This window comes from Sander lucioperca, chromosome 1 (genome assembly GCF_008315115.2).
Source record: "Sander lucioperca isolate FBNREF2018 chromosome 1, SLUC_FBN_1.2, whole genome shotgun sequence".
Lineage (NCBI taxonomy): Eukaryota > Metazoa > Chordata > Actinopteri > Perciformes > Percidae > Sander > Sander lucioperca.
In genome coordinates this window covers 10,187,845-10,214,884 of record NC_050173.1, presented here as the reverse complement: position 1 = coordinate 10,214,884, position 27,040 = coordinate 10,187,845, and the positions used below count along the sequence as shown (strand labels likewise).

At 38.8% G+C, this 27,040-nt stretch overlaps 1 protein-coding gene across 2 annotated transcripts in view; it reads right to left on the bottom strand.

Moving 5' to 3' along the window:
• Positions 1 to 4,278: 4,278 nt before the first annotated feature.
• Positions 4,279 to 27,040, bottom strand: part of gnaz (guanine nucleotide binding protein (G protein), alpha z polypeptide) — a 32,650-nt gene continuing 9,888 nt past the window's right edge. Inside the window, exons 1-3 of one of the 2 annotated variants that reach the window (XM_031277916.2) lie at positions 21,293 to 21,385; positions 17,637 to 18,969; positions 4,279 to 6,277 (exon numbers count right to left, since the gene is read on the bottom strand). In XM_031277916.2, coding sequence (XP_031133776.1) covers positions 5,933 to 6,277; positions 17,637 to 18,359 — 1,068 coding nt within the window. In that variant the 5' untranslated portion in view covers positions 18,360 to 18,969; positions 21,293 to 21,385 and the 3' untranslated portion in view covers positions 4,279 to 5,932. Of the gene's footprint in view, positions 6,278 to 17,636; positions 18,970 to 21,292; positions 21,386 to 27,040 lie in introns of those variants that run through there. The other variant, XM_031277915.2, reaches the window with a different exon arrangement.

Here is a 27,040-nt window from a genome sequence, read left to right as displayed (position 1 = left end):
AATATTTTATGCCTGTAGAATACAAGTTCAGTTTCTGAAGCAAGAGAGCCAAAGAAAGGCTTGAGTCTGCAATGGATGTCAGATGGGTCAAGAGAAGGTTTTGTTAGGAGAACAGTGGCTCTAAAAGACAGATGGTTCTCAGCCAGATGTCAGCGAGGGGTTGATGATATCTGTCAAGAAGTAGAGCAGATCAGCAGCGGTGGTCTGGTTGGGGGAGAAGGGGGTGGATTCAAGAGGGCAGAATTTAAGTCTGCTCATGGGAATTTTTTTAAGACTTCATTTAGGATGACTTGAGGGAGACATTAAGCTCATGTTAGAGGGGTCAGAGGAGGAGAGGGTGACCAGAGAGTGGCCCGGAGGATGAGCCTCAGCTGTCATCACTCTTTTTGTGGAGTGACCAGAGGAGGGAGGAGTAGTGCTGAGACGAGAGGGTAGAGACGAGCTTCTGTAGGTCAGAAGCAGAAGACTGGAAGTAGTAAATGTCAGATTTGCTAGCGGAGAGAGAGGAGATGAGATACTAATACTCTTCCAAGAAAACCAGATGGAAATAGGAATTTTCTTCCAGCTGCCTAAAGGCTTGACCATTTGATTCAACAGGGTGGTTTACAGCCAAGGATCAGGTAGGAGTGGATAGACAAGCTTAGAGGAAAGGGGAGAAGATCCACAGGGGATAAGAGGCCAGGTATAAATGTTGAGGTCACTGAGGAGACACAGGAAGGAGTCAGCTAGAGGGAGTGACAAGAGAGGAGCTGAGGACAGTGGGAATCAGTGAAATCACAAGATATACAAACATACTTAGTGGTGGGTGATATGAGGAAAACCAGTTTAGAAGAGATGGTATAGAGAGGAGTGGAGAGGGAAATAAGGTGCTGGTCAACAAGAGAGCAAGTGTCAAGAGATGCTAGAGGGAAGGGCCTTCTTTTCTCTCTTTTTCTTTTAGAAAAATGTCTGAATGATTCAGGAGGCCTAGAAATAGACAGGGGCGTGGAACATGCCAGCGATCATAGATATTTATTGTTTCAGTACTGTCATCATAGGGCCAAGAATTTTTATTTTTGCCCGTGGTTGTTTGTGAACTACTTTTTTAGAAATGCCCTCAATCCCTTTTCCTTATAAGATATTGGATGTCTCAATACAGATGACAAATGTGAGTTTGGCATGGCCCCAGTTTAAATCTTACATCTATGGACAAACCTCTTTTGACATTTCCAATATCTAAAAGTATAGACAGAAGTATTTCTGTTCAGGGCTCCTAAACATTATACCAACCTTGAGAGAAATTGCTATAAGTCAACTTGGATAAAGATTGAAAATAGACCAATCCATATTTACAAATCTGCTTATGATTTGTAAAATAAATATCAGGACATATTGCAAAATGCAGTATGACAAAAAGACACATGATATCTTTATCTGTTTTACCATATCTCATTTGGCTGTCTGTTCAAACAATTTGAACTCATTTACTTCCCTAACTTTCTCATACAGCATTATGACATGTGACCCATGTTAAACATTATGTTATACTGTTGAAATCACAAAATGGTGAGAGCTTAGATCATTTCTACACCAAAAAAAAATATTTTAATTATCTCATTGTCAAATAAACTTCCATATTTTCAATCTTATTCCTTTACCCCCTTTTTCTGTATATGTCACTTTGGTTACTTTGTGCAATTTATGCTGTAGTAGTGCTTTTTTCCTTTGTATGTGCAAATCTTTAGTGAAACTGTAAATTGTTAAGTTGTCTTGAAATGTATTAGGGATGGACATTTTAGGTAATTTACATATTGGAGTACTCACATTGCAATATTACAGTACTCGAGCACTTGCAAAAAAGATGTAATGTAAGAATAGGGTCTGAAATGAACACCCATGTGAAAATGCTGGTAGGGGTTAGGATTAGCCTACCTGTGCTGCACAGACTTTAGAGATTAGCCTACATAAAGAAAAGCATATCAGGGTTTTCCCTACCATTATAAGGCTTAGGCACAGCATCCAAGCCGTTTTGGGCACCACCTAAGCCGAATGAATGTTAAGTTAATGTGAGCATCAAAACTAACTAAATGACTTTTCTCAGCTCTAATGATTGTAGTTGGTCCCCAGTGGACTTCTTTAGCAAGTTTAGTCTTTAAGCTTTTTGAGTGTTATTTATTTATTATCTGCTCTAGCTTTTACAACATTTTTTTTAGACATTAATATATAATAGTCCAAAATGATGTGAAATTGCATTTTTTTATTATTATTGAAAAGCATAAATTTTCTTGAGAGAGGACTCCTAAACGCCAAACACGTGCACCTACAGTAAGTCTTCCACAAACCTAGGGAAAAAACTGCATATCATCCACAAACAATAAGATGTTGCAAAACATTTTTTTTTAAATGTTAGATCGAGTGATGTCTGACTGCGCAGACCTATCATTTATATGATCCAATAAATGTAAACTTTCAATGTAGAACAGGCCAGGGTCAATTTAAATTATTTGTAATGCATATTTTTTTACAAAGCAAAATAAAAGTGATTATGCTATACGATTGAACTAATTCCACAATCTGTCAATAATTGGCAGTACAATTGATATTGATATTGGATCAATGCAGATATTGCATTTTTCAAGAATTGAAAAGGTGAGTAGGCTACTCGAGTGCTTATGCCCATCCCTACCATGTACGCCAGTTTAATGGGAATCCAGTCCTACACATTTAAATACTATGTGCACTGTGCACAGTGTGCTTTTGGTCCAGATGATGTCCTCTCTAACCGACCTTGTACAACTTTTGAGCTGGAATTCAGCTGGTTTTCAGTGTATGGCTCCTTTACATGTAATGTTTTGCCCATATGTTTTTAGAATATGTATTCTACAGTAAATATTAAGACTCAGAGGTATTTCAGTTACATTGTAATATTATTGTTCTTATGATGTGTTACAGAGGATGTCTATCTGTATTAGGTTCCCCTTTCTAATAGCTGTTTAATTTTGACAAGCTTAAATAGGAATTTTAGCCCTGCCAATGGGAGATGCAGTATTGGTCAAATAATATTAGTATTTGTACTTCTGCGTTGCTGTTTGTGTTAATTCCTAGCAATTTCATTTAGAGTAACTAGACTGCCAATAAGTGACCCATGTGAAATTTTCCCAGGCAGTGAATTTCCAGTCAATTACTTCAACATCAGCTGCTTAGCACCACCTTGTGACAACAGTCCTGAGAAAACCCCAGCCCCAACCATGTTTCACTTGAAGCCACCTCCTCATGATTCGAACAAATAAATAGAGAACATTTCTATAACTCCCTTGATTTGCTATTCTCCCATTCTGAAACTCGTTTTTTAATGTTGGCACCAACTTGTACCACATGACAGTCACAAGGCATGATTTCGGCTCCCTTCTCAATAGTGGATTTTAATTTATGTTCATCTCTCAAACAAATTCCCACTGTTGCTTAAGTCAGTCCCCCATGACCTGAAGATGATTTTCACATAGTGATGTATGGTACATTTTAAGCTAAACTGATAAAAGATGAGATGAAAAAACCATTAGCCACACAATACTGTCATGTTTTATGTATGGTCCCCAGTCAACACTTGAATGGTGTTTAAAATTTTTTTTAAATATTCATACCACATGAGCGTAACAGGGAGGTAACAAGATAGCCTGCTTGTTGGAATTGAACCCTGTTATAAGTTTATATCAATGTATAATTTCTTGTCTAAATGTTTTTCAGAAGACCCTTGTCATGTGTGTCATGTGTAAGTGTTCTACGTAAGACATTTTCAGTTTCTAAAAAGTGGTTGAGGTTTGCAAAATCTTCTCTGCATTATTGCATTAAACAAAATCTAAATTGTATGATAAATGGGATATTCAACTCTTTAAAGACTAAAAATTGCAAAACAAAACTTTTATTTTGGGACAGACACAATAGCAGACATGTTGGCTCAACTGGGGTTTATACACTAATTAGAGTGGAATCTGTACACTGTCACCCCATCACACATAGGCCATGTTCATTCAGGAGTGATTTAATTGCATACTTCATGTCCGAATTATTCTTGCTCCAGCGGCTTCATTGTATGGCGAGGACAAACACTTTTTTGTCATGATTTTGTACACTGAGGATGGGAGCAAGGACTTCGGACAGCACATCCTCTTCCAGGTTGCAAGTCATTTGATGCAGCGTAATTATGAAAGAATAAGAAAGATGTGATCAGTTCTCACCCCCAAACACATTTAAAGCACTTTTGACACAACCACCACCCAAAAACACATTTACTACACCATGGAAATTTGCATAAGTTGTTTTATTCATAGTTATTGTCCTCTTTATACTTCTTTTTTAAATGTTTTGTCTTTTGTTGAAGTGGACATCCCGTAAAGTCAAGCCTGAAGCCCTTTGTTGAGTTGTTTGCACATCACCCTCTGAACTGAAAAGAAAGGGTAAGAGGAGGAGTAGAGTGGGGTTGTCCTCCTTCTCTTTCTCTCGCTCTCTCTATATCTCACTTACAGTATCCCAACTCAACCTGTATTTTCATTTGTTTGAACAAAGAGTGTACCTTACAGTATATTTACACATCATACTGACTGGCTGTTTAACAATTTCCACTTAGATAATGCAAGGAAGATTGAACTTTCAAGATTTGCTTCTTCGTTTTCATGTTTTTATACAGTCTTGTTCTCCTTTGATCCACGTTCTCCTCTCACGCTAACTTTGTAGTGAGACATTATTGTAATCATCACCACTATCATCATCATCATCAGTCAGCTTTTTCATCATCATAACATCATATTCACCATTATTATATTGATATAACTCTTTTCAGTAGATTCCTCTCTGACAACTGTACAATCGTACACAGTGTTTGACTTTTATATATATTTTTGGGAATATATTATTTAAACCTAAGAAAAGTGGAACGTAATCCCAAAGAAAATATATTAGTATCCCAAAGTAACAAAATCATGCATGTTTTAATGTATTTGTCCATACAAACAAAACAAAAATGGCCGTAATGAATGGGATCTGGTTTTATTTACAAATTGATCTTGGCACTGTTTTTGTTGTCTCTTGCTGGAAACTGGAATGATCATAAAGAATACTTTTGACTTTACTGAGCATAACACTCTCCTGGTATTATAAGTCAGTGACCTGCTATAAAAGGTAGGTTTGAGAGACATATTCTTTTTTTAAAGCACAAAGAAACGATAAAAGAAAGAGGGGAAAAAAACAACATCAGAGAGGCGACCAGGGGGCAAAACAGAAATAGTGTGTAGAAAACATATTTCACTTCAGCTTTACACTGTGGCAGTTTCCTCTTTTAGGCAGAAACCCTGTGACATCATGTCTACTGACATTTTTTTTTTGTCCTCAAAAATGCAGGCTCTCCCCACGTCTCATCAGATGCACTCACTGGTTACCATTGTAAGGGCGAAGATCCAAAAGAGAACATTGATTCTGTCAAAATTCTTCTTGTGAAGCAGCATTAATTGACTCTGGCAAATAAAATAAAGGAGACAAAAGTAACCGAAAACCACCAGTACAGACCTACTACCTCAGGTTTGGCAGGCAGGTAGGGGTAGCTGTCTTAAATTTATCAGTGTTGCCTTGTCGAACAAGTGCTTGACTGTTGATCCAAAGGTATTGTGTGTGAGCAAACATAAGGATTTGTGTTGGTGTGTGTGTGTGTGTGTGTGTGTGTGTGTGCGTGCGTGTGTGTGTGTTTGGGTGTCTCTGCATACTCATATTCAGTGCAAACACATTGGGTAAAAATCCCATCTTGACCATGGCCCATCAGCTCTTTTGTTTTCACCTGAAACATCTTACTACCTCATTTCCTTTGCAGGTCTCTGTTGCACCTCTTCAAATAGATAAACTGTCAGGCAGACCGGCAGGCCTTTTGTTTATCCAGCCTGATGCTCCCCCCCCCCAGCATCAGGTCCTAGCATAGCCCAATGTATTTGAGATTGTTCTGGATGATCACGTCCGTGACAGCGTCGAACACAAACTGGATGTTGCTGGTGTCAGTGGCACAGGTGAAGTGCGAATAGATCTCCTTGGTCTCCTTGTTGCGGTTGAGGTCCTCAAACTGCCGTTGCACATAGACAGCTGCCTCCTCATAGGTGTTCTGACCTTTGTAGTCAGGGAAGCACACTGTCAGCGGAATGCGTTTGATCTTCTCAGCCAACAGGTCCTTCTTGTTGAGGAAGAGGATGAGCGACGTGTTGGTGAACCAATTGTTGTTGCAAATGGAGTCGAACAGGCGCAAGCTCTCGGCCATGCGGCTCTGTGCAGATGTGGAAAGAGAAAGGAAATAAAAAAGATCAGACCATGAGGAAACTATTTTACAGCTCAGAAAAAGGTAGTGTATACTTTGAAGCAACAACCCAAATCAGCCCAATTTATCACCCAGTCAGACCTCATTCACATAAACAGGATCATGTAATTTGGCAAAACCTAAGACAGACAATTAGACCACGTAAGGCAAGAAGTAAGGATGAAAATGAAGACAAGTTAACTGACTGACTGACAAGCCAAAAGTACGGCTTCTCTGTTATGTCAACAGAGACTTGAGACTCAGACAGATGAAGACCTGCGTTTGAACTTTCACACTCTCCTCTGAAACATCTGATTACTTCTTTTTACAACTACTCTCTTTCTCCAAGTCCAAAACTCTGAAACGATCAGTCACAGAAGATGTGTGTCAGTTGTTTTTTTACTCATCACAGAAAAATCTCACTGTTGTGATGAATAGTTGTAAATATTGCAATAATTGTGATTTATCAACATTTGAATGGATCAGGTGGAGGCAGTGACAAAGACTGTGTCGACCGGCTGTTTACACTGATGACAGACTGTTCTAACCTTCTCTTCTAAGACTCTGCAAGTGCACCATAACTGCTCTGGCTCCATAATATTGTTTTCTTCATTCAGTTTTATAAATTAATCTTAATAAAGGTCCAAATGTTGATGCATTATTATTTTGTTTTTTTTAAACGTTTTAAATAAATAAGATAATCATTTATAGCCAGAAGGATCACATTGGGTGTCGCATTTCTTTTCTCCAAAATTAATTATTAAGATTTGTTTACCAATTCTATTATGGAAATCATTGATGTCTGTCATGCCTTGCAGATATACGAGTTAGTCATAAGATAAGGGAAGAGTACGGATGAGTAGCAGCAAGACATTGCAGCAAAAACAAAATATTTGTACTATGTTATGTAACTTGTTTATCATTTATCATTTTTTTTATTTGATTCCACTAGATGCAGGACAAGACTTTACAAAAATGTATTAATTATTTACATTTAATTTGCAGAATGGTAAAATATGCTGGTTTTTGTACAGAAGAAAAGGTCTATGTGTATCTGTGTGTATGTGCATCCATGCATATGCTTCTGTACAGTTTGTGCTCATGTGACGAATGTATAAGAGAAGAAAATGAAAAAGAAAGTTGATCTGTTCATGGCAGCTGCTGGCATGTGGCGACTGGCCAGTAGCTTGTGACTGGGAGGTTGTCAGATGGAAGACTGCTGTTTAAAAGGTTACAGAAACAGCATGGTGCTCTGAGCAAATCACAAGATCTGCACAGCATGAAAAAAATATACTATGTGGAATAGCTAAAGCATGAGACAATCAAACTGCAGATTCAAAGTAAAACCTGATTATTCAGTGTTGTACTGTGAGTGCACATTTTTTGGGATTATGATGAAAAGGCAACAGTTATGAGAAACCAAAGTTGCATGTTTTTGGTTTTCTATATAGCGGCTAATGTAGGTTAAACACACTATGGATTATGTGGAAGCGAACATTCTTAATATTGTTATTAGCTATCATATTATTAGCACCTCACCTCTTCCTGACAGAGTAGTCCAAAGGTGCAGGCCTTAATTAAGCTTAAGTATTAATGAGGAAGTTCAACACTTTGTCATTGCTTTGTTTCCCATAAATACAAATCACTTCAGTGTGCTGCCACCCCTTCGTAATTCATTAAGGTTCATTTTAAATGTCACAGCCTTACAAGAAAGGGTGCTTTGCTCGTATCTAATGAGATGATTTTCTCTGTCACCATGTTTTTGGCTGCTGTATCTGAAAATGACATTATTCAGGCTGCTCCCTTTCTGCTCTCCCTCTCTGTTATAAGAACTAATGTCTCTGTTACCGTGATGTTTGCATTTGAAAACAAACAAACACATTACAATTTTACATTATTATTCTTGCGCTAAATTCTCATCAAAATCACATTTTTGATTATCCGCTAAGCACATTTGAATGACAATTTTGTGTAATTGTCTGTTTATGTTGTAGATTATGTCCAGCTGAAGGTTGCAGTGGAAGTGTTCTAAGTTCAAATTTGCTGTATCTTAATTCTTTTAAAATATGTAAGAGAAAATTTCTGTATCCACTATCATCTAAACCTAAAATTATGACAATAGCTTTGTTCTATAATGAGGCATAAGGTGAGACTACAGTAGTATGGAGGAGCGATCTTAATACTACAAAGATACATACATAGACTACATACACTACATAGATTTAATATTTACAGTCTATGCAGTCTATGCAGTTTCTCTCTCTCTCTCTCTCTCTCTCTCTCTCTCTCTCCTTCCCTCTCTCCCCGTGAGGTCGAAAATCAAGCTGTTCCACTTAGCTGCTACATGTAACATGGATAGTTGTGTGTAGCACTAAATTGCCAGGTAAAGAAAATATTGGCAAAGAAAAAGCATGACGCATTTTTTAAACTTGGCGTGTCCTTGAACAGTCTCATTCCTTTTTCAACACACCATTATGTCATATGAACAAATTAAATTACATGATAGTAGTAATGCCTTTGATAACCCATTACGCAGTTAAGATGCTGTAGCTGAGTGAGGGAGAATGTTCCTGAATGCATTTTGATACAACAGTCTGACACCTTCCTCTGTGTTTCTGAAGGGACGTGATGTGATTTAAAGTCACCGTTCAGGGAAACTGTCATTTTACATTCAGACCAGTTCATATTTGTCAGTTCATATCAGTTGTCTTTCATGTGACAGGTAATAATTGAGACAATAGAAATAGAGCTGACACTGCAGTCAGTGTCTGCCTTGATGTTTGGCTAGCACAAGCTTAAACAACCGCTAACCTCACGTCTAGGCTTTTCAGTTGCTTTTCACTGCAGTTGCTGAGCCTCAGCCATTGCACATAAACCTGCACTACACATTTATAACAATGCCCCCACAAACACTCATGCAGGCACACAATACATACATGCACATATACACCTCATATCTATTCTTTCCAGCAGTGCTGTTTGTTGTAACCCCCCACCCACCCCCTTCTTCCGTCCTCTCCCCTTCTCATCCTCCCTTCCCTAGTCACAGCTCACTGTCAACAGCGCAGGATTAGGAGCATTTGACTGGCCTGTTACTAAGCAACAGTAACCAAGGCAACAATTCATTATCAAGACAGGGATGGGACAGGGAAAATGCATCAGGGAATGGGTTGATGGGTAAATGTTGTACTGTAGTTATTACAGTGTATTTTCCGTCTTGTGTGAGCTGGTGCATTGAAACTGAACTGGTGTCTATCTGGTCAGACGGAGTTTGTTTTCTGCTTGTGTGACATTGTATGAATTGCTTTGAAGGTTTAGATCACTAAGATGATCACTGGACACAACAAGCCATCCAATTTAAAAAAAACAACAACAAAAAAAAAAATTTTCTAATGAGGAACCTTCAAAACAACAGTTTTGTGTACGTGTGACTGTTTTCCGGAGCCGTTAATCAGTGATCATTATACATACGAATGCACATAAAAACTGATGATCAATGTCTCAACGAACACTGAGCTTTGCCACGCTTGGGCGTGTCATTCAAATTTCATAATCCCTGTTTTGTTGTTTTCCATTAGATAAGACATAATTTATTCAGACATTCTCATTAACAAAGCGCTGTGCTACTGTGGTTCTAAACTAAGAAATAGAAGTCAGTCAGAGTTGCTCTTGAACTAAAATTGATGAGTCACCTCTGGTCCTTCATCTCACAAAGGCTTATTTCACATAACTTAATTAACTGTTTCTCATGCATATATAAAAGAATACATTGAACTTATTGACTCAGTTGTGTTAGGGTTAGCGCTAAGGTAAAGTAGGTCATAGATATCTTTGCTGGCAGGTACACGTTGTGCTTACATGAGGACAGGAAGGTCTGTTAATTAGATGTCAGCGTTTTTATTGAGTCAAAGAGTAAATATCACTGATGCTGGAGGGAAATTACCTTGACTGCTAACATTACAGCTCCCCCTTAACAATGCAGGAATTGGATTTTAGTTGTAAAACATTGATACCATTATTGTAAAAGAGGCATTAATTAGCAATCAATGCATATGCCGTACAACAGCTTTACTGCAAATGTATTCAACAAGGTTTGAACATATACATGTGACATAGGTCATGCCTCTACAGTGCCTTCTGATATTGTCACAGCTGTTAAATCTAATTTGTGTATTGTACAACCTAATAAATATGAATTTCAGGTTAGGTTATTTTGTTAAAGGTTAGCATAAATGATTTTGCAAAAGGTTAAGGCAAGGATGTGGTCATGTTTTAGTTTTTTGTCGAAAAATCTGTTGAGTCTACACAGATCAAAACTCTTCTTTTTCGTACAAGCCGACTTATGTGAAATATGTACACATTTCCCCTGCTCTGGTTAATTGTCATTATTTGTTTTCTGGTATATTGAAAAATGTTACCATGTCTGTGTTTGGAGCATGTTAGCCGACATGTTTTTTGCTATTTAGACAGCTATTAGTGTGTTAGAAGCATGTTTTCTGCCTAATATACTGTAGGCTTCTGGATATATTTGAAGTATTTTGTTTGTAGGTATTGTATATTGGTTTGTTTATTCTAAAGGAATAATATTTTGTCCGTATATTTGCTGAATTTATTTTTCTTTTCTTTTCTATCCTACTGTAGCTTATTAGTATTATTCTTTCTTTGCACCCGAATCAGGGTCAGCTTAATAACCAAATCCTTGACCCTCATTTACTACTGAGCTTCATTCTACGGAGCACCTAACTTAATCTTAAAGCAGCCATATTATGCTCATTTTCAGGTTCATAATTGTATTTTAAGGTTGTACCAGAATAGGTTTACATGGTTTCATTTTCAAAAAACACCATATTTTTGTTGTACTGCAGTGTTCTCTCTCACTGCTGCAGATCCTCTTTTCACCTGGTCTCTGTTTTAGCTACAGAGTGAGACCTCTTTTCTTCTTCTTCTTCTGTACTATCTTTGATTGCACTGCACATGCCCAGTAGCTCAGATGTAGATCATGTCAGCTAGCTAGCTCCATAGACAGTAAAAGAAAGGCTGTTTCTACAACTTCGGTCAGTTACAAGGCAGGATTAGCTGGGAGACTTCTAAATGAGGGCGCACATGTAAGTAGTTCTTTTGTAGATTATGGTGAACTTGTGTGTGTTGTAGCAGTGCTTTGCTATTGAGAACGAGGTAGCATGCTAGCGTTAGTATGCTAGCGTTAGCATTAGCGTTAGCATGCTAACGCTACGAGCTAATGGTTGCGGTTAGCCTGCTCGTTTCGGTTTGTGACGTCACAAGCCGTGCCGATTTTGAACAGCTCACCCAGAGACTGAAGGCAGGACACATTCAGAAACCATATCTCACTCTAAACAGCATGGATGGATTTTTTTCAAAGTTTGTATGTGTGTGGAAGCACCAGAGACACAACATAACACCCCAAATCCCAGAAAAAGTGATTTTTTCATAATATGGGCACTTTAACTTAATCTTAACTGATGCTTAACCCATTTTAACAGAAACCAAATTGGGTTTCACTGCTGTTATATTCGCCATTAACTGATGTATTGTGTAAAATATGTAACCAGAGACACATACAGTGTACGGATACAAACACTCTTCTCTTTCTCACATTGCAGATGTATTGAGCATGTACTATGTGTTAGGTAACAGCTGTTCAGCAGTGTTGTGTCAGCTGACAGTGTTTATGGAAGCAGGCGGCTCCAAAATGCAGGAATTTACTGAGGAGCTTTCTGTAGATGTCGAAGGAACCACAGCGACATTCTTGCACTTAATCCAGTAACATTAAGATTAGGTGTACACACATAATGTGACATTTAGAATGTCTGCTGCATTATGCTGTCTGCCTGATGGTCCTTAGATTTCTGAGGGTGTGGCCTGCTGTCCTGTATGACCACCATTATGTGGTTTGTATGCTCTCTTTAACAAACCTGCATAGGGCTTTTGTATAAATGTTCAGCCTACATTATACTAAAAATGACTAACATCTAAACATCTAAAACCACCTACTGAGCAATGTGATTGCAAGTTATATAAGGTATAACCTACTATTTTCAAGGCTGGCTTCACATGCGCCCTACAAAATGTAATTTTTTTTCCTACTTTCTTAACTTGATGATACTTAACAACGATATGTTTGTTTTAATGTCTTGGAAGTCATGATCATACGATTTTGGTTTATGTGCTATTGCCATCAATATAGTGACTCATTGATTTTAGCATAATATACACACAGCATTTTAAAACCAACTTGTATGGTGGCCAACAGGGGCAAACGCCCTGCAACTTAAGAAAACACACGCAAATAGACAAAACACAAGCAAATTAAGAAAACAACTTCATTAATTTGACAACACATGCGCAGCATTCAGCAAACACGCTGCAAATACCACAACACAACCAAATACATAAACGCACTGCAAATAAAAAACGATGCAAAAAGAAAAGCACGCAAACCCCGAAAAAAGAAGCGATGCTAAAAGAAAAACAACTTCATTAATTTGACAACACATGCGCAGCATTCAGCAAACGCGCTGCAAATATCACAACACAACCAAATACATAAACGCACTGCAAATACACACAACACAACCAAATACATAAACGCACTGCAAATACACACAACACAACCAAATAGATAAACGCGCTGCAAATATGAAACGATGCAAAAAGAAAAGCACACAAACCCAGAAAACAAATGCAACAAAAAAACGCTGCATCCAGATTACACAACGGAAGTTCTCCAGGCCTCTAGAGGGAGCAGCTAGTGGAACAGCTGGAATTTCGACCGTTATTAACCGATATTAAATTCATATTATTATTATTATTAATAACATAATATATTATTAATATACAGTCTATGCTCCCGTCTCATGCCCTCCTGGCTGGTGCTGTCCCCGAGCTTCGGCTTTTCAAAATAAAAGCTTGCGTCTGGTCCGCTATGTGTTTGTACTTTGGTGTGTTGGATGTTTGTGAACTAAACAGTACGACAATCATGCTGATGAATACAATAACTTTTTCAGCAGATGTCTTACTTACAACACGTTGGAGTTAGCAAAGCAGTTTTGTGTTTATATGTGCGGGCGGGATTTATTCAGTTTGATAAATCCCACGGTAAATTGGCTAGTTTACTAACAGGGAGGGACTATACATCCTGTCTGTTTTTTGTATTTCAAGAGCGAATTGCTCCACAATATGAATACAGATTGATCACTTATTTTGTTGGTAACCGTTGTTGTATAATCACAATATTACACTTGAGGAGGCCTACACTTCAGTAATTTCGGACCTCGAAATTAAACCCTCTCATGTAATATGGCTTAAACAAACGTCAACGTTAAACGCTGATGCAGTTTTAAATGTTTTATCACCACGAGTTTACAGACGTCTCTGCTGATTGAGTATCAGCTGGGACCTGAGCTGAGACACACCCACCAAACGAGAGAAAACAGATCTCAAACATAGACTAAATATTTACACCGTCTCTCTCTCTCTCTCTCTCTCTCTGTCTCTCTCTCTCTCTCTCCTTCCCTCTCTCCCCGTGAGGTCGAAAATCCAGCTGTTCCACTAGCTGCTCCCTCTAGAGGTCTGGAGAACTTCCGTTGTGTAATCTGGATGCAGCGTTTTTTTGTTGCATTTGTTTTCTGGGTTGGCGTGCTTTTCTTTTTGCATTGTTTCATATTTGCAGTGCGTTTATGTATTTGGTTGTGTTGTGTGCATTTGCAGCGCGTTTGCTGAATGCTGCGCATGTGTTGTCAAATTAATGAAGTTGTTTTTCTTTTTGCATCGCTTCTTTTTTCGGGGTTTGCGTGCTTTTCTTTTTGCATCGTTTCATATTTGCAGTGCGTTTATGTATTTGGTTGTGTTGTGGTATTTGCAGCGCGTTTGCTGAATGCTGCACGTGTTGTCAAATTAATGAAGTTGTTTTCTTAATTTGCTTGTGTTTTGTCTATTTGCGTGTGTTTTCTTAAGTTGCAGGGTGTTTGCCCCTGTCGGCCACCGTAAACTTGTTTAAACCAAAATATGTAAGCTAATTGATAATAACACAATAGCTAAAAACAAGATTTAGAATGTTCCACATTTTCTACATGTGCAGTAGAGAGAGACAGGCAGGTGACCATGGAAAAGTTAATTAGCTGAAGGACTTTGTTGGTATGCAGTTTTTTTGCAACTGATCCACTATTATTTAGTATTTTATCAGTTGCATGTTCTCATCAATAATTTTGCAGTACAACTATTTCATGTGGCTCAGTGGTTGGCACTGTCACCTCAGCGCAGGGTTAGCTAATAGTACTGATGACTACATGTGAATAACATCAATCTTGTTATGGAAAATACCACTATGCATGTGTGCTCATCACGCACACTGCAACGGTAGCAACAACAGACAACAATGGCATATCTAAAACACTTCAAAGTACATCTTATGCCAAAATGTACAAGATGTACCATATTGGCTCATTCAGCTGGTCTGGTGAGTCTCCAGTGCTAATGCAGTTAATGGGAACATAAAGGCAGGATATTTGTTGAAAGGGTTTCACTTGAATCAGATAAGGCAATATGTCACAGTCTGGCCCCTTAAAATCGCTGCCAGCATTAATGTCAGTACTTCTATGTCACAAGTTTGAGCTGAATAAACCCTGGTGGTGTGTCAAAGAGATCTTTAGTTTAGCTTCACGTGTTAAAACACATTAAAACTGTAAAGGCATTAATCCAACCACATCGACCATTAAATGTCAGGATTTGCAGAGATCTTATTCATAGTTGGCTCTGAAGCAGGATAGCTGCTCTAATTTCTTTCTGGTACTTTCGATCCATTGCTATCTTCTTCCTCTCCTGTCTTAGAATAATAAAAGTTGTTTTTTTCTAGCACCTGTGAACTCCCATTGCTACAAAGTGCCTTCACAATCTGCTAATTCTCACAGGTACAGCCTCACACTTTATTCTGTGAACTCAATTAACACCATACCGCATTTTTCTTCTCAGACTTTATTTTTAACCTATAAAACTAATTGATTTCATGTTCCAACTTGGCACCATGTACTCCGTTTTATCCGGGTAACCCATGAGTTACCAAGCCAGTTCAGTTACAGGAATGACAGCTTCTTCTGTTCTCAAGTTATTTCTTGTGTATAAAGAGGTAAACATGGATACTAGATACTTTAGGAAATTAATGTGAGCATTCCTATGAAGAAATAAAAAAATAGCTAACCCTTAGTTGGTCTAGACTACACAAGTAAAATAGTATCTATTGTTGACCTTCCATTATCAAAAGGCAGTTAAACAAGCTATAACTACCTAACTATTCCAAAACACTCCGATAACAAAACAGATATGTTATGGATAGCAAATTGTTCAAATTTCACAACCATGAAGGGGCGATAACAAACACCGGGTGGCTACTCTCTTCATTCAGACAGATTTGAAATAGCTTTGCTACCACATTAAGGCAAAGTGAATGTGTTTTACCCATGTCTTCAAAATCAGTTCATTCATGCCCCCAGCCAAATAACTTTGGATAAGGACCATAAATTTGGATAAGGATTTCCAAATTATTTACTAAACAAAACTGAATGAACTGTAGAGGAATTACAGTAGGTAGTACTATTATTTAGGATGAGAATAAAATGATGTAAAGGGTGCAGCGAGTGGTCCTGGATGACCTGTGGGGATATTAGGGATATAATAACTACCCTCTGCAATTATGTCTTTTGCCTGTTACATTAGTAAAAGTAGTTGTTCAGCACTTTACAGGTGCTGTAGGTAGGATTGTGAAGATCCAAAGTCCAAAAGTTCAAAACGGTCTCCTAAGCCCCTCCCCCCACAAGGGAGAATGAATGGATGAGCAGTGATTGACACGCAGTTAGACACCCCCCCTGCCCATGATTGGTGCATCTGAACAGGGAGCGGTGGAGTTTTGCAAATCACACTACAGGCTGTAGGTGGTGCCAGAGGAGCCGGATTTTTTTTTTTTTTAAATTACTTGCTTCATGTAGTTCTACCCGAACATAGGGTCAGTTTCAGCAAATATGACAGAAAGTTAGTTTTATTTTATTTTAGTTTTAGTTTAACTATTACCTACTGCACCTTTAATACAGTAAATCCTTTAACAGTTATGGCATAATAAATATCTACCAAAAAAGGGAAGGAAAGTTTTTCTGGCTTGTGTGGCAAACCTCCAAATCAGGTAGCCTTCTCTCCAACAGAAAGGATCATTCATGCAGCCTCTGATCCCTAAATTTGGGTAGACATTTTATTTTTGCACAGAATGAAAGTTTTACATAGTTGCATTCAGTAGCTGTAGACCTGAACTCAAGGTCCCCTAAGTAGTCCACTTTGTAGAATGAACTTTAACACTGCATCTCAATCTGCTTTATAATATTAGTTTGTTTAGGTCTGTTTTCCTACTTTAACTACTTAAACTTGCTGGTAACTTTTCCTACTAAATGATAAGCTGTTCAGCAGTTTGGTGGTTTAAAAATCTTTCAGTGAGTGCGATTTTAATTGTGCATTTGTTCCCACCAAAGTAAACAGAAGTAATTTAAAATGAAAAGGCAGACGTGATGTATTTGATCTTAATGAAATGCTGGGAAAACAATTATATTTTGAATCCCTAGTTGTTAAAGCTGAATTCAACGTTCAAACTTGTTCCTTTGTTTAAATTATTACTATTGAGTTAATTAGAAGTAACCATCAAACAGCATTTTTCAAAAATGATTTTGGAAATACCCCTAATTCATTTCAAATAACCACTATCTTAAAAAAATGGCGTAATCAAAAGAAAAACATGTAATCCCTGTATCTGTGTAACCACAGGATGGTTGAAGATGGGGATGTACAGAGAGGAAATGACACAGCAGAACAGCTGTGTGTTCTTTTTGCTTCTCAGAACTGTATAACCGTTTTTATACAAATATTACTGGTTTAGTAGTATATCACAACATGTCTTTTTTCACTATATGAAAAACAACTGATATGGTAAATAAAAGTATGAAATTAATCTTTTCTTAATATTTCTAGATACCAAGATTATTCGTATCTAAGATCATTGCAGTAAGTCAGATATCTCACATAAGAGATATTTTCACCACTTGAATTATCTCAACCAATTGTGAGAAATAAAGGTTGCACATCTTCTCACGAATGGTGTAAAAACTTAATAAGAGAGCATATTTGTATAATATGTGCTAATTGGGTGGATTTCTGTCTTGCCCCTCTCCAAACTGCTGTGTTAGGGGGATTGGCTGCTCATGGAAGCATGTGTTAGCGCATACATGTCTCCATGTGCATACATTTACTGTGGGCCCATTAAACAGATTTGTCTTACCATCTGGTTGTCCTCATAGAGTTTGAGGTCATAGCCACTTAGCTCGACACAGAAAATGATTGCAGTCACGCCCTCGAAGCAGTGGATCCACTTCTTTCTCTCCGAACGCTGTCCACCCACGTCTACCATCTTGAAGGTGAGTTCCTTGAAGGTGAACTTGTTTTCCACAATGCCTGTGGTCATGTCGCGGGACCGTAGGATGTCCTCTACAGTTGGGATGAACTCAAGAGCAGAGATGCGGTCCAGGTCATTCAGATAGTAGGCAGTGTTGTCCTCTAAGTGGTACTCGTTGGATCGTTGAAAGCACTCCTGGACCCCTGAGTCAGCCCACAGACGTTTCATGACCCCCTGCAACTCCAGAGTGATCTCCCCTTTGCTCTCAGCCGGCCCTGTGAGGGCAAAGAGCTGCACAGCATCGTAGGCGCGATCAGGGTTGTGAAAGTCGATCTTGAGAGTGGTGAGGGCGCGGATGATGCGGGTGAGCGAGTCGATGGCATTGTACAGGATGAGGGGCTTGTACTCCTTGCAGGCGTCCAGGTTGAAGCCTCCACTGTGGATGATCTTCATCTGCTTGACAATGGTGCTCTTGCCTGAGTTGCTGGTGCCCAGCAACAGTAGCTTGATCTCACGCCGCTGCCGCTGACTTTCTGAGCGCAAGTGGCGGTCGATTCGCCGCGAGCGCCGCGCCGCTTCCTTCTCCTCCGAGCTCTGACGGCATCCCATGGTCCTCCTCCACGTGGTGAACACAAAGGAACTCGTTCTGCTGCTTGATGGGAAAGCAAATTATAACAAAGTGGTGACCTAAAAGGAGTTGGTAGAAGAGTTGGAAAGGCTTTTAACTAAACTTGCTGGTGAAGAAGCAGATAAAACTTCACAACAGACCAATTTAACACTAGACAGGAGAGCCACCACACAGAGGAGTGACTCAGGAGTATTTCGTTCTTTTTGTTCAGGGGCAGTCTGTGAGTCCTGTGTGGGCAGAACCCAGACTTGTGGGATGCCCACACAGCGCCTGGCACTGAGGTTGGACTGCCTGCTGAAGCCAACAGAGCTGGGGTTCATAGCAGGGGCTCCCTCTGAGGAGAAGCTCTGGAAGAGGCCTGGGGAACGTTAAGCGTATATCAGTAGACAAAGTATTAGGGCTTGATGCGTGCGAATAGCAAAACCGCTTTACTCTCCTCCCACATGGCTCTTTTGGTACGTTGCCTTTGTGTAGCTTCTGCAACCATCTACCTCAGTTCGTCATTGGCTTGTTTTGCTTGAGCTTTCTGATGAAATCTTTTTTGCTTCTTCTGTGGTGGGATATCTCCTTAGCAACTGAAGGCCTCCGAGTCTGCCAACAGATAAGACAAAGAAGAGACATGAATAGCATGATTAAGACAAATAAGAGCAGTTTCATCAATTTCCATCACATCATTAACATATTTGGTAAAGGAATAGTTTAACATTTTGGAAAAAAAATGCTTCTCTTGGAGAAGAAAGGATTAATACCGTCGGTGTGTTAAATTAGGAGCTGGAGCCAGGAGGTAATTAGCCAAGCTAAGTATTGAAGCTCCCTCCATAGTTTAAAAATATGTTGACCATCAAGCTCACGAGTTAACATGTATCATGTTTGTTTAATCCATACACAAACAGGTCACCTGGTTCATTATCATTGTGCTTGTATAGAGACCTATAGAGAGGCAGACTTGCTGTTTGCCCCTGCTTCTAGTCAAGCTCCACACTTAACACAGTGACATGACAGTAACACCAATTTTCTTAATCTAATTGAATAAAAAAACTGACCAAACCAAAATATCACATCATATACTTTATTCATCAAATCTAAATTGTCTGAATAGCAATGAAAGCATATATAGTCACATGCATACAAACCTGCACTTTTCTCATTCAACCATTGCCATGCTACCTTCTATATACACTGCCTCTTCAGATTTCTGCCCCTTACAATTGCACACTCCAACTCCCTCCCTCTGCAGTCCTTACCAGTTACCATAGACCCTGAACCAAAGTAATCTCAGCTGTCCACGCCTACCCATTTAACACCACAGCGCGCACACACACACACACACACACACACACACACACACACACACACACACACACACACACACACACACACACACACACACACACACACACTCATTATATACACAATCAAGGTCAAACAGACATAGAAATAAGCTGAGATAAACGTCACTATTTGAAAGGAAATGGATGCAGGATTAACATGAAAAAATGTGTTTCCTTAGCATCTTCCGCTATTCATACTTCAGCACATCTGACTATCCTACTCTCAGAGCTGCTCAGCAAAACAGCATCATGTGAAATGCTTATTTACTATAACAGTGGACAATAACAGGTTCAAGCCAGCAGGTGCCTCTCACGCTTTCATACCATTGTAAAACCCCTTCTCCTTGCCTAGACATCTGTGTTGTTATCCTTAAAATTCTATACTGTGTGATCAGAAAAAGAAGAATATCTGGTTTCATACTGCTCCTGCTTTGATACATTTTCTGTTCAGCAGGCAGATCTTTTACTTTAATAAAACAAATATTGAATTATAAGTTTGGGGACATGAATTCAAACTGTCTTACAGTATGTGATGAATCTAGAGCAAAAACAAATTTGGAGCAGTGAATGCCTGTGGGATTTTGTGATAAATAGATGCACATTGAAACACTGCATGCTATTGGCTGAGTAACAAATGTGAAATCATAATGTGGCCTAGATTTGTTGGCGAAACTATACTCTGCAGAACTCTCACGTAGAGAGAGAGAGAGAGAGAGAGAGAGAGAGAGAGAGAGAGAGAGAGAGAATTTATCAGAGCTCAGTGAGTGAAGTCCGCTCTTCAAATGACTGAGAGGACAAACAGAGCAGAACAAAGCCATAACAAAGCATCACAACACAAACAGAGTGGAGAGCATTGTTTCCTGGCTCCAGGCACCTGACTACCCTCTCAAAATGGCATAGCCAGCCAAACCGGTTAATGCACATCACTAATTTTGAGGGCCTACGAAACACATAAGTTGTGTGTAAAATATTTTCTATTTCAGAAATATGCAGCACTTGCATTTCCACACTTTATGAAGTCATACCACTTAAGATAATTGCTAAGGAATTAGTGTGCCAGCAGTGCAAAATCAGTGTATAATATAATCTCATTAAATTTGTTGGGCATTTCTGCCTTTATTCGATAGGAAAGCTGAGATATGAAAGGGGAGAGAGAGGGGGGAAGACATGCAGGAAAACCATCACAGGTCAGACTCGAACCCTGGACCTTCTGCATTGAGAAATAAACCTCTACATATGTGCACCCACTCTACCAACTGAGCTAACCCAGCCACGTTAAATTTATTTTAATAATTTTACCCATGCTATTACACTGTATTGAAGAAAATGTGTTTGTTGCTGACACCCTAACTAAAGCATAACACAGTGGAACGAAATGCCTGGAACTTTTAAAAATTGTCAACAAAAAAATTAACAAAAGTTAATTAGGAAAGCGTCAACAGGATAAAAACATGCTTACTCTTCTAATTCAAAATTGAAATAGCTGTAAATGCAAGCAACAACTAATAACATACCATCTCTGTTCCACATGATGCCTACAGTGTCATCACCTTCACTCAATAAGGATACATTTCCAGGCTTACCTCCTCTGGTAATTTCTAGATATCCTCACATATCTAAAACCATCTTCCAAAAAACAATGTAGTGAGGACACCTGTGCTATCCAGTTGTGCTATCACACAGTTGGCTCTAGTACGAAGAAGAGACGTGTCACTTTAAGAGTAAGTGAGTAGAGGTAGAGCCATGGGGGCCACAGAGAGAGGCCAGCGTCTCGATGCATCATGAGGGCTGAGGTAATGTGATAGACAAGATTAGACTGAGCCTGGTCACTCTCCTGTCTTTCCTTCACAGCTCCTGCTGTACACTGCCATCACTCTCCCAGGTGCCTACCTCCTATTAATAATTGACCATGCTGCAAATAATTACAATCCTGCCCTTTATTAGAGATGAGTACATGTAGTCACAGTGTGTTTCTGTTATATAATAAATTCTTTCCTCCTGCAGTTGTTGAGTCCACAAAATGCTATTAAAATTGGGGTCAATCACATTAGATTGAGTGGTGATTTTAATCCATCAGAGGCACAAAATGTGTTATGAGAAAAATGTATTATATGGTATACAGATGCCAGTGTGTTTAAATAGTGTGGATTTTGGTGTTGTGCCAATTAACACAACACACACAAGATAAGAGAACCAGGTAGTCGATTTTATTAAAAAAAAGCCAGCAAAAACAACTTTTAAAAAAGAGGAAATGAAAGAGAAAGTATGCTAGTTTACCCTCATCTGGTTGCAGACTGAGTGAGCACATCACCAGGTAAGTTGTGATAATGAACTTCCAGGCCAGTACAGCCATTATTAAGCATGAATATAGGACTTTCAATTGTATTTCATAGCAGCTATTTTAGAGAGCTACACAAGCGTGCTAAATCCATTATGTGTTGCTGTGCAATCAATCTTACTGTGTGCCACTGAAGACACATGACTTGAACTAAATTAAATTAAACCATACATAATGTCAAAAGATAAATGAACAAAAAAAATGCATGTGATGCTCTGAAGCAGTGGTTTGTGTGTTTTATGTTATGACTTTTGCTTGTGCTCAAAGATGAGGAAGACCAAATGCAAAAAAGTTATTATTTTTATGAATGAAAAGCAAAAGTGTGCCATGTTAAAAGAAAGGTGAAATGCACAGGTGCACGTTCAGTCATTTTGTAATGCTTTATGAATGAGGCATGCGGGTGTGTGTGTCAGAGCTGTGGTTAGCAGGCTTGCATTTAAAGAGGGATCGGATGAGGTGTTCCAGCGAGAATAAACCTGCCGTGGACAGGCAGCAGGAAGAATACTGCACTGCATAACTGCCGTCTTCAACGGGGGACCAGCAGGCAATCACGGTTCCCATTTATTAACCAGTTACATCAAAACCAACTAAAGCAAGAAAATAGCCCATTCATCACAGCTAAGCAGGCCAAGGACTTTTGAACAGCAACCTGGGGAGTGGCACCTGTGTTGGGAAAGTGACTGAACAAGACTAGGTCAAAACCATAGAAATAGAATGAGAGTATAATGGACATGTTGAACTGTTTGCCATGGCCATTTGACTAGCTCAAGAGAAAATGGCGATTGTGGTTAGTTGTTATGGTGGCAACACACGCCAGTGGGGCGGTAGAGTGTGTCACACTCACTAGTTTGATAACTTCGTATTGGCCTTTATGATTATTATTATTATTATCATTATCATTTGAGGACTTACCAGTAGAAATAGGAAGCAATTAAATCCAGCAATCCTCAATTACTCTTAAGCAAGGCAATGGACATAGTGCACAAAAGACGCCTCTCCATGCTTCGTACTACTCTGCTCCAGGGGTGATTCCAAGATTTATTAAGTGGATAGGATAGAACAACACAATGTAATTCTGCTAAATAAAACATCACATTCATTATTAATATCACTAGTTTTCATTTTAAACAAATTGTATATTCGAATGATATACACATTTTATAAAGGCTCAGTCTGCCACTTTTTAAAAAAACAATTCCAGTGCTGGTTACATGGTATCAGAATTTTGGATAGCCATCATGGAAACATTAATTGGTCATATGACAAGGGCTGGTAAAATTGGCAGAACAGGCAGCCAATCAACAGTACTCTGATCCAACGTTTGTTGCAAAACCTCACCTCAGTGAGTCTGCGACTTTCTCGCAAGTTGGTTTATACTGAAGTTTATGCAGAAGTTAGCCTGCTACAACGGTCAAAGTTCTTTGCAATGGCCACAATACACATAAAAATGGCTGCCGCTCTGACCATCCTGCTATGTTGAATGTCCCTTTTACTCTTATTCTATTTCTATGGTCGAAATGCTGTATATGGCTGTGTATGGTTAATGTGCTAAATTTAGCTAAATTGTTACACTGTCACACACAGTCAGTGGTAGTGTCTATATATACAGTATATCAGGTTGTTCCTAGTCTTGCTTTGCCAGACCTTCCTCCACAACGCTGCGGAGGAGAGTCTGGCTAGTCCACACAGCATTCCGGGATGGGAGAAAAATGTGCTCTGGTTTATTGGCATTTCTTTAAACCAATCAAAATAGTCATGGGCGATGCTAAGCGCTGCACGGAGCCCCAGTGCCGCTGGAAAATAGCCTCAGGAAGGAACTTGTTTTGGTGGAACATGTGTACGTTCAAAAGTTGTTTTAGTCGTGCAACAGAAAACTCAGATTCAACAGATAGTCTAGCTAGCTGTCTCAATTTACCCTGCAGAGATCTGAGGAGTAGTTAACCATAGTCATAAATCCACCGGAGTTTAGAATTCCAACACAAAGAAAGCGTTACGTAAAGGAAATCCGGTCAAAAAAAAGGACATACGGTGGAATTTCTGGCGGCAACAGGGCAATCCCGGAAGTGGAAGGTCGTGGATATAGACTATGCAGTTTATGAAATCTTCACCTACATGCTTTTGTATTGGTCTCATTAATATTTGTTTAAAGTGTACCGAAGTAGCATATAGCATGAAAGGTGCACATAACCACTGCTCTCAGACAAAGGCCACTTCAAGACCTTATGACGCAACCCATACACTGCCATTGCTATACAAACGAAGGGATAATACACATCAGGACAGAATTGCATTAAACAAAGTACACATTGCAGCATATTCTTTTAATTTCAGGGTTTCCCGATGGCATATATATATATATAGGGACAGATTGTATTGCACAAAATCTTCAGTGTCTTATTTTCACTTTCTCTTCATAACATTTCTTGGCATCTACCGGCAATTTGGCGACTGTTTGTGCCTATTTTAAAAGAGCAACAGCAAATAGGGAAACTCCATTACTCTACCAACCAATGGTGTAACTTCATCACTCAAGTCAGGGACAGAGTTTTGCATTTATAGGGTTGGCCCCACTTTGTTGTGGTCCAGCCAAAAATAATGTTACATTCAGTATTCTCATTAGATTACATTACACAGAATAGGCCAATGTAAGGCCAATTTAACCTTGATTATTCAGAACACTATGGTGCTATGGAAATGTGACTCTTTGATGACTGCACAGTAATTCATATCCAGTTGCCCCATGAGTTTGCAGACCTACTGAACTTTTTGTGTCACCATAAGTCATGTATCAACAGACTTTGCATTGTGTAGTAAACACAAATATTATATAAATAGTAATAAAATGCACAGTGTCATCTCTGTCTTACTGATGTTGACATTGCATAAAGAAGTATTGCAGCTGTTAGACTCCCTCCAGCATACTAACATACAGTACATGCACACAGAAAACAAAACTGCTCACATGCCTTATGATCAGCTGCACAGGTCTTATGCTTTCTCATCAAAGGCAGCTGTTTTAGTGGCTAAAAGGTTGCTTCCTGCTTCTGACTAGCTTTCCCCTGGCTGCCTGCCAGAGAGGTTAGTGAAAGACTTGAGACTGTCTGGTCAGTGTCACATAATGACAGAGCTTTACTGGAATCAAGCAGATTGATTCTTACAATAATATCCGAAACCCCATGAGTGAAACAGTAGCTAATCCCCAGATCTGTGCTAAATCCTGCTACTGTGTCAAGATTAAGCAGTTAGAGTGAAACTGTGATCAAACCTCTTTGCCGACTGTCCATACAAACTATATGCAATTTTTCAACAAACATTTTTTTTAAATTGTATAAAAAATTCTTACACTAACTGTGTAAGACTAAGAGGTGTATAGACATCAGCTGATAAAAACAAACATCAAAAACAGCCTTGTGAGATTCCTGGGACGGAAAGTTGCCCTCCGAGCAGAGAAGAAGAAACTCTGCTGGAGAGACATTATTCATTTATGTGATGCCACAAAGGCACTGAATAAGCAATGCATTAGTGAGACAATCTGAGGCGATCAATATGCATGCTTTCCTCAACTACAGTTGTCTTCAACAGCTTATACAGTCACCACAAGGTCACAGATAAGACTTGTATGCACAGAGCTGATGTCAAAAAAGTCAAAAATGGGAATTTGACTAATAGTGGATGATTGCACTAAAAGGTCACAAATTACTACATGGAAAGCTTTAATTCCCAAATGAAGGCATATATAACAGAAAATCTAGTGCTGGGGCAGACTAATCCTCTTTCAGATAGACATGATTGTTGGCATTTCTTCCACACAGGGCAGTGATATGAAATGTACCAGGGAAGAACAGGCAATGTAAAGATTAAAATGCTCTTAAGTGGATTTGCACACATGAATAAGGCACCTATAGGGTCAGCAGACCCTATAGGTGCAGTTCAGGATACATGGGTTTGTGTTGATAATTTGGAGCTGTGTTGATGTTATTGAGCTACAGCGGTGCATCAGCACTACTGACATTTCCATGGGTGTTAGCATTTCTTTCTCTGTTTCAACTGTCAACAGCGTCACAATGAAACATATATATTATATCATCTGCAACTGCAAAAAAAGTTAACATAAGAATGGCACTCTTAAGAGCAGACTTAAGTTTCATTTCAGTGTGACACCTACAAAAGTAAATCACAAAATAATTTCTGTGTGATGGTTAGATATTGGATATATTAGCACTGCTTGGTTAGTCATTGACAAAGCAATTACAGTGTTCAGGCTGTAATCACTGGAGGTTTTTAAATATTTAATCGGGAGCAGACATATTCTAGCAGCTCTTGCCTTTTAATAAAACACTGTAGCTGTAAATATTCCCAGGACTTCCAATTTACAATTTGCTTATTTTGAAAGAGATCAAACCCCTAAGTATTCTTTATTGCTTTGTGCCTGATTAATGGATCAACAAATGGAACCAAAATTGGATTCACCTGCAAACAAAATTTTACTGTTTGCTTGAACTTAATCAAATAAACCAAATTAATAAAATTAGAATAATTGAAGAGAGTAAGAATAACAGTATTGTGTCAGTAGCATCAAACAAAAGCAACAGATTACAACCTTGCAAGAATTAATCTAAAAGTACAAGCCTTTCATTGGAAAGAAATATTGGATTTTACTTTCATTCTAAACAAAAATTCCATTATAGCCTCAAGTCATGAGTTTTCAATCTTTGCAGTAATAAGCTAAATATTGTGGACCAAAACGTCTTTGTGGTTGATGGGCTGCACATGAATCAAATTAAGTCTTTAGAGCTCAAACTCACTTTAAGCCTCACGAGCGAGATAGCCATATGAACGTAATCTGTTGGAATCATAGTGTGAGTTGTATTTGTTTATAGTTTGTATGTGAACATTGTGTGGACATAATTATTATGGCCATTTACAGATTTCACATAGTCCTTATAATATAGGCCTACGTAACATTTTATTATTCAATTATTTGTATTGGTTT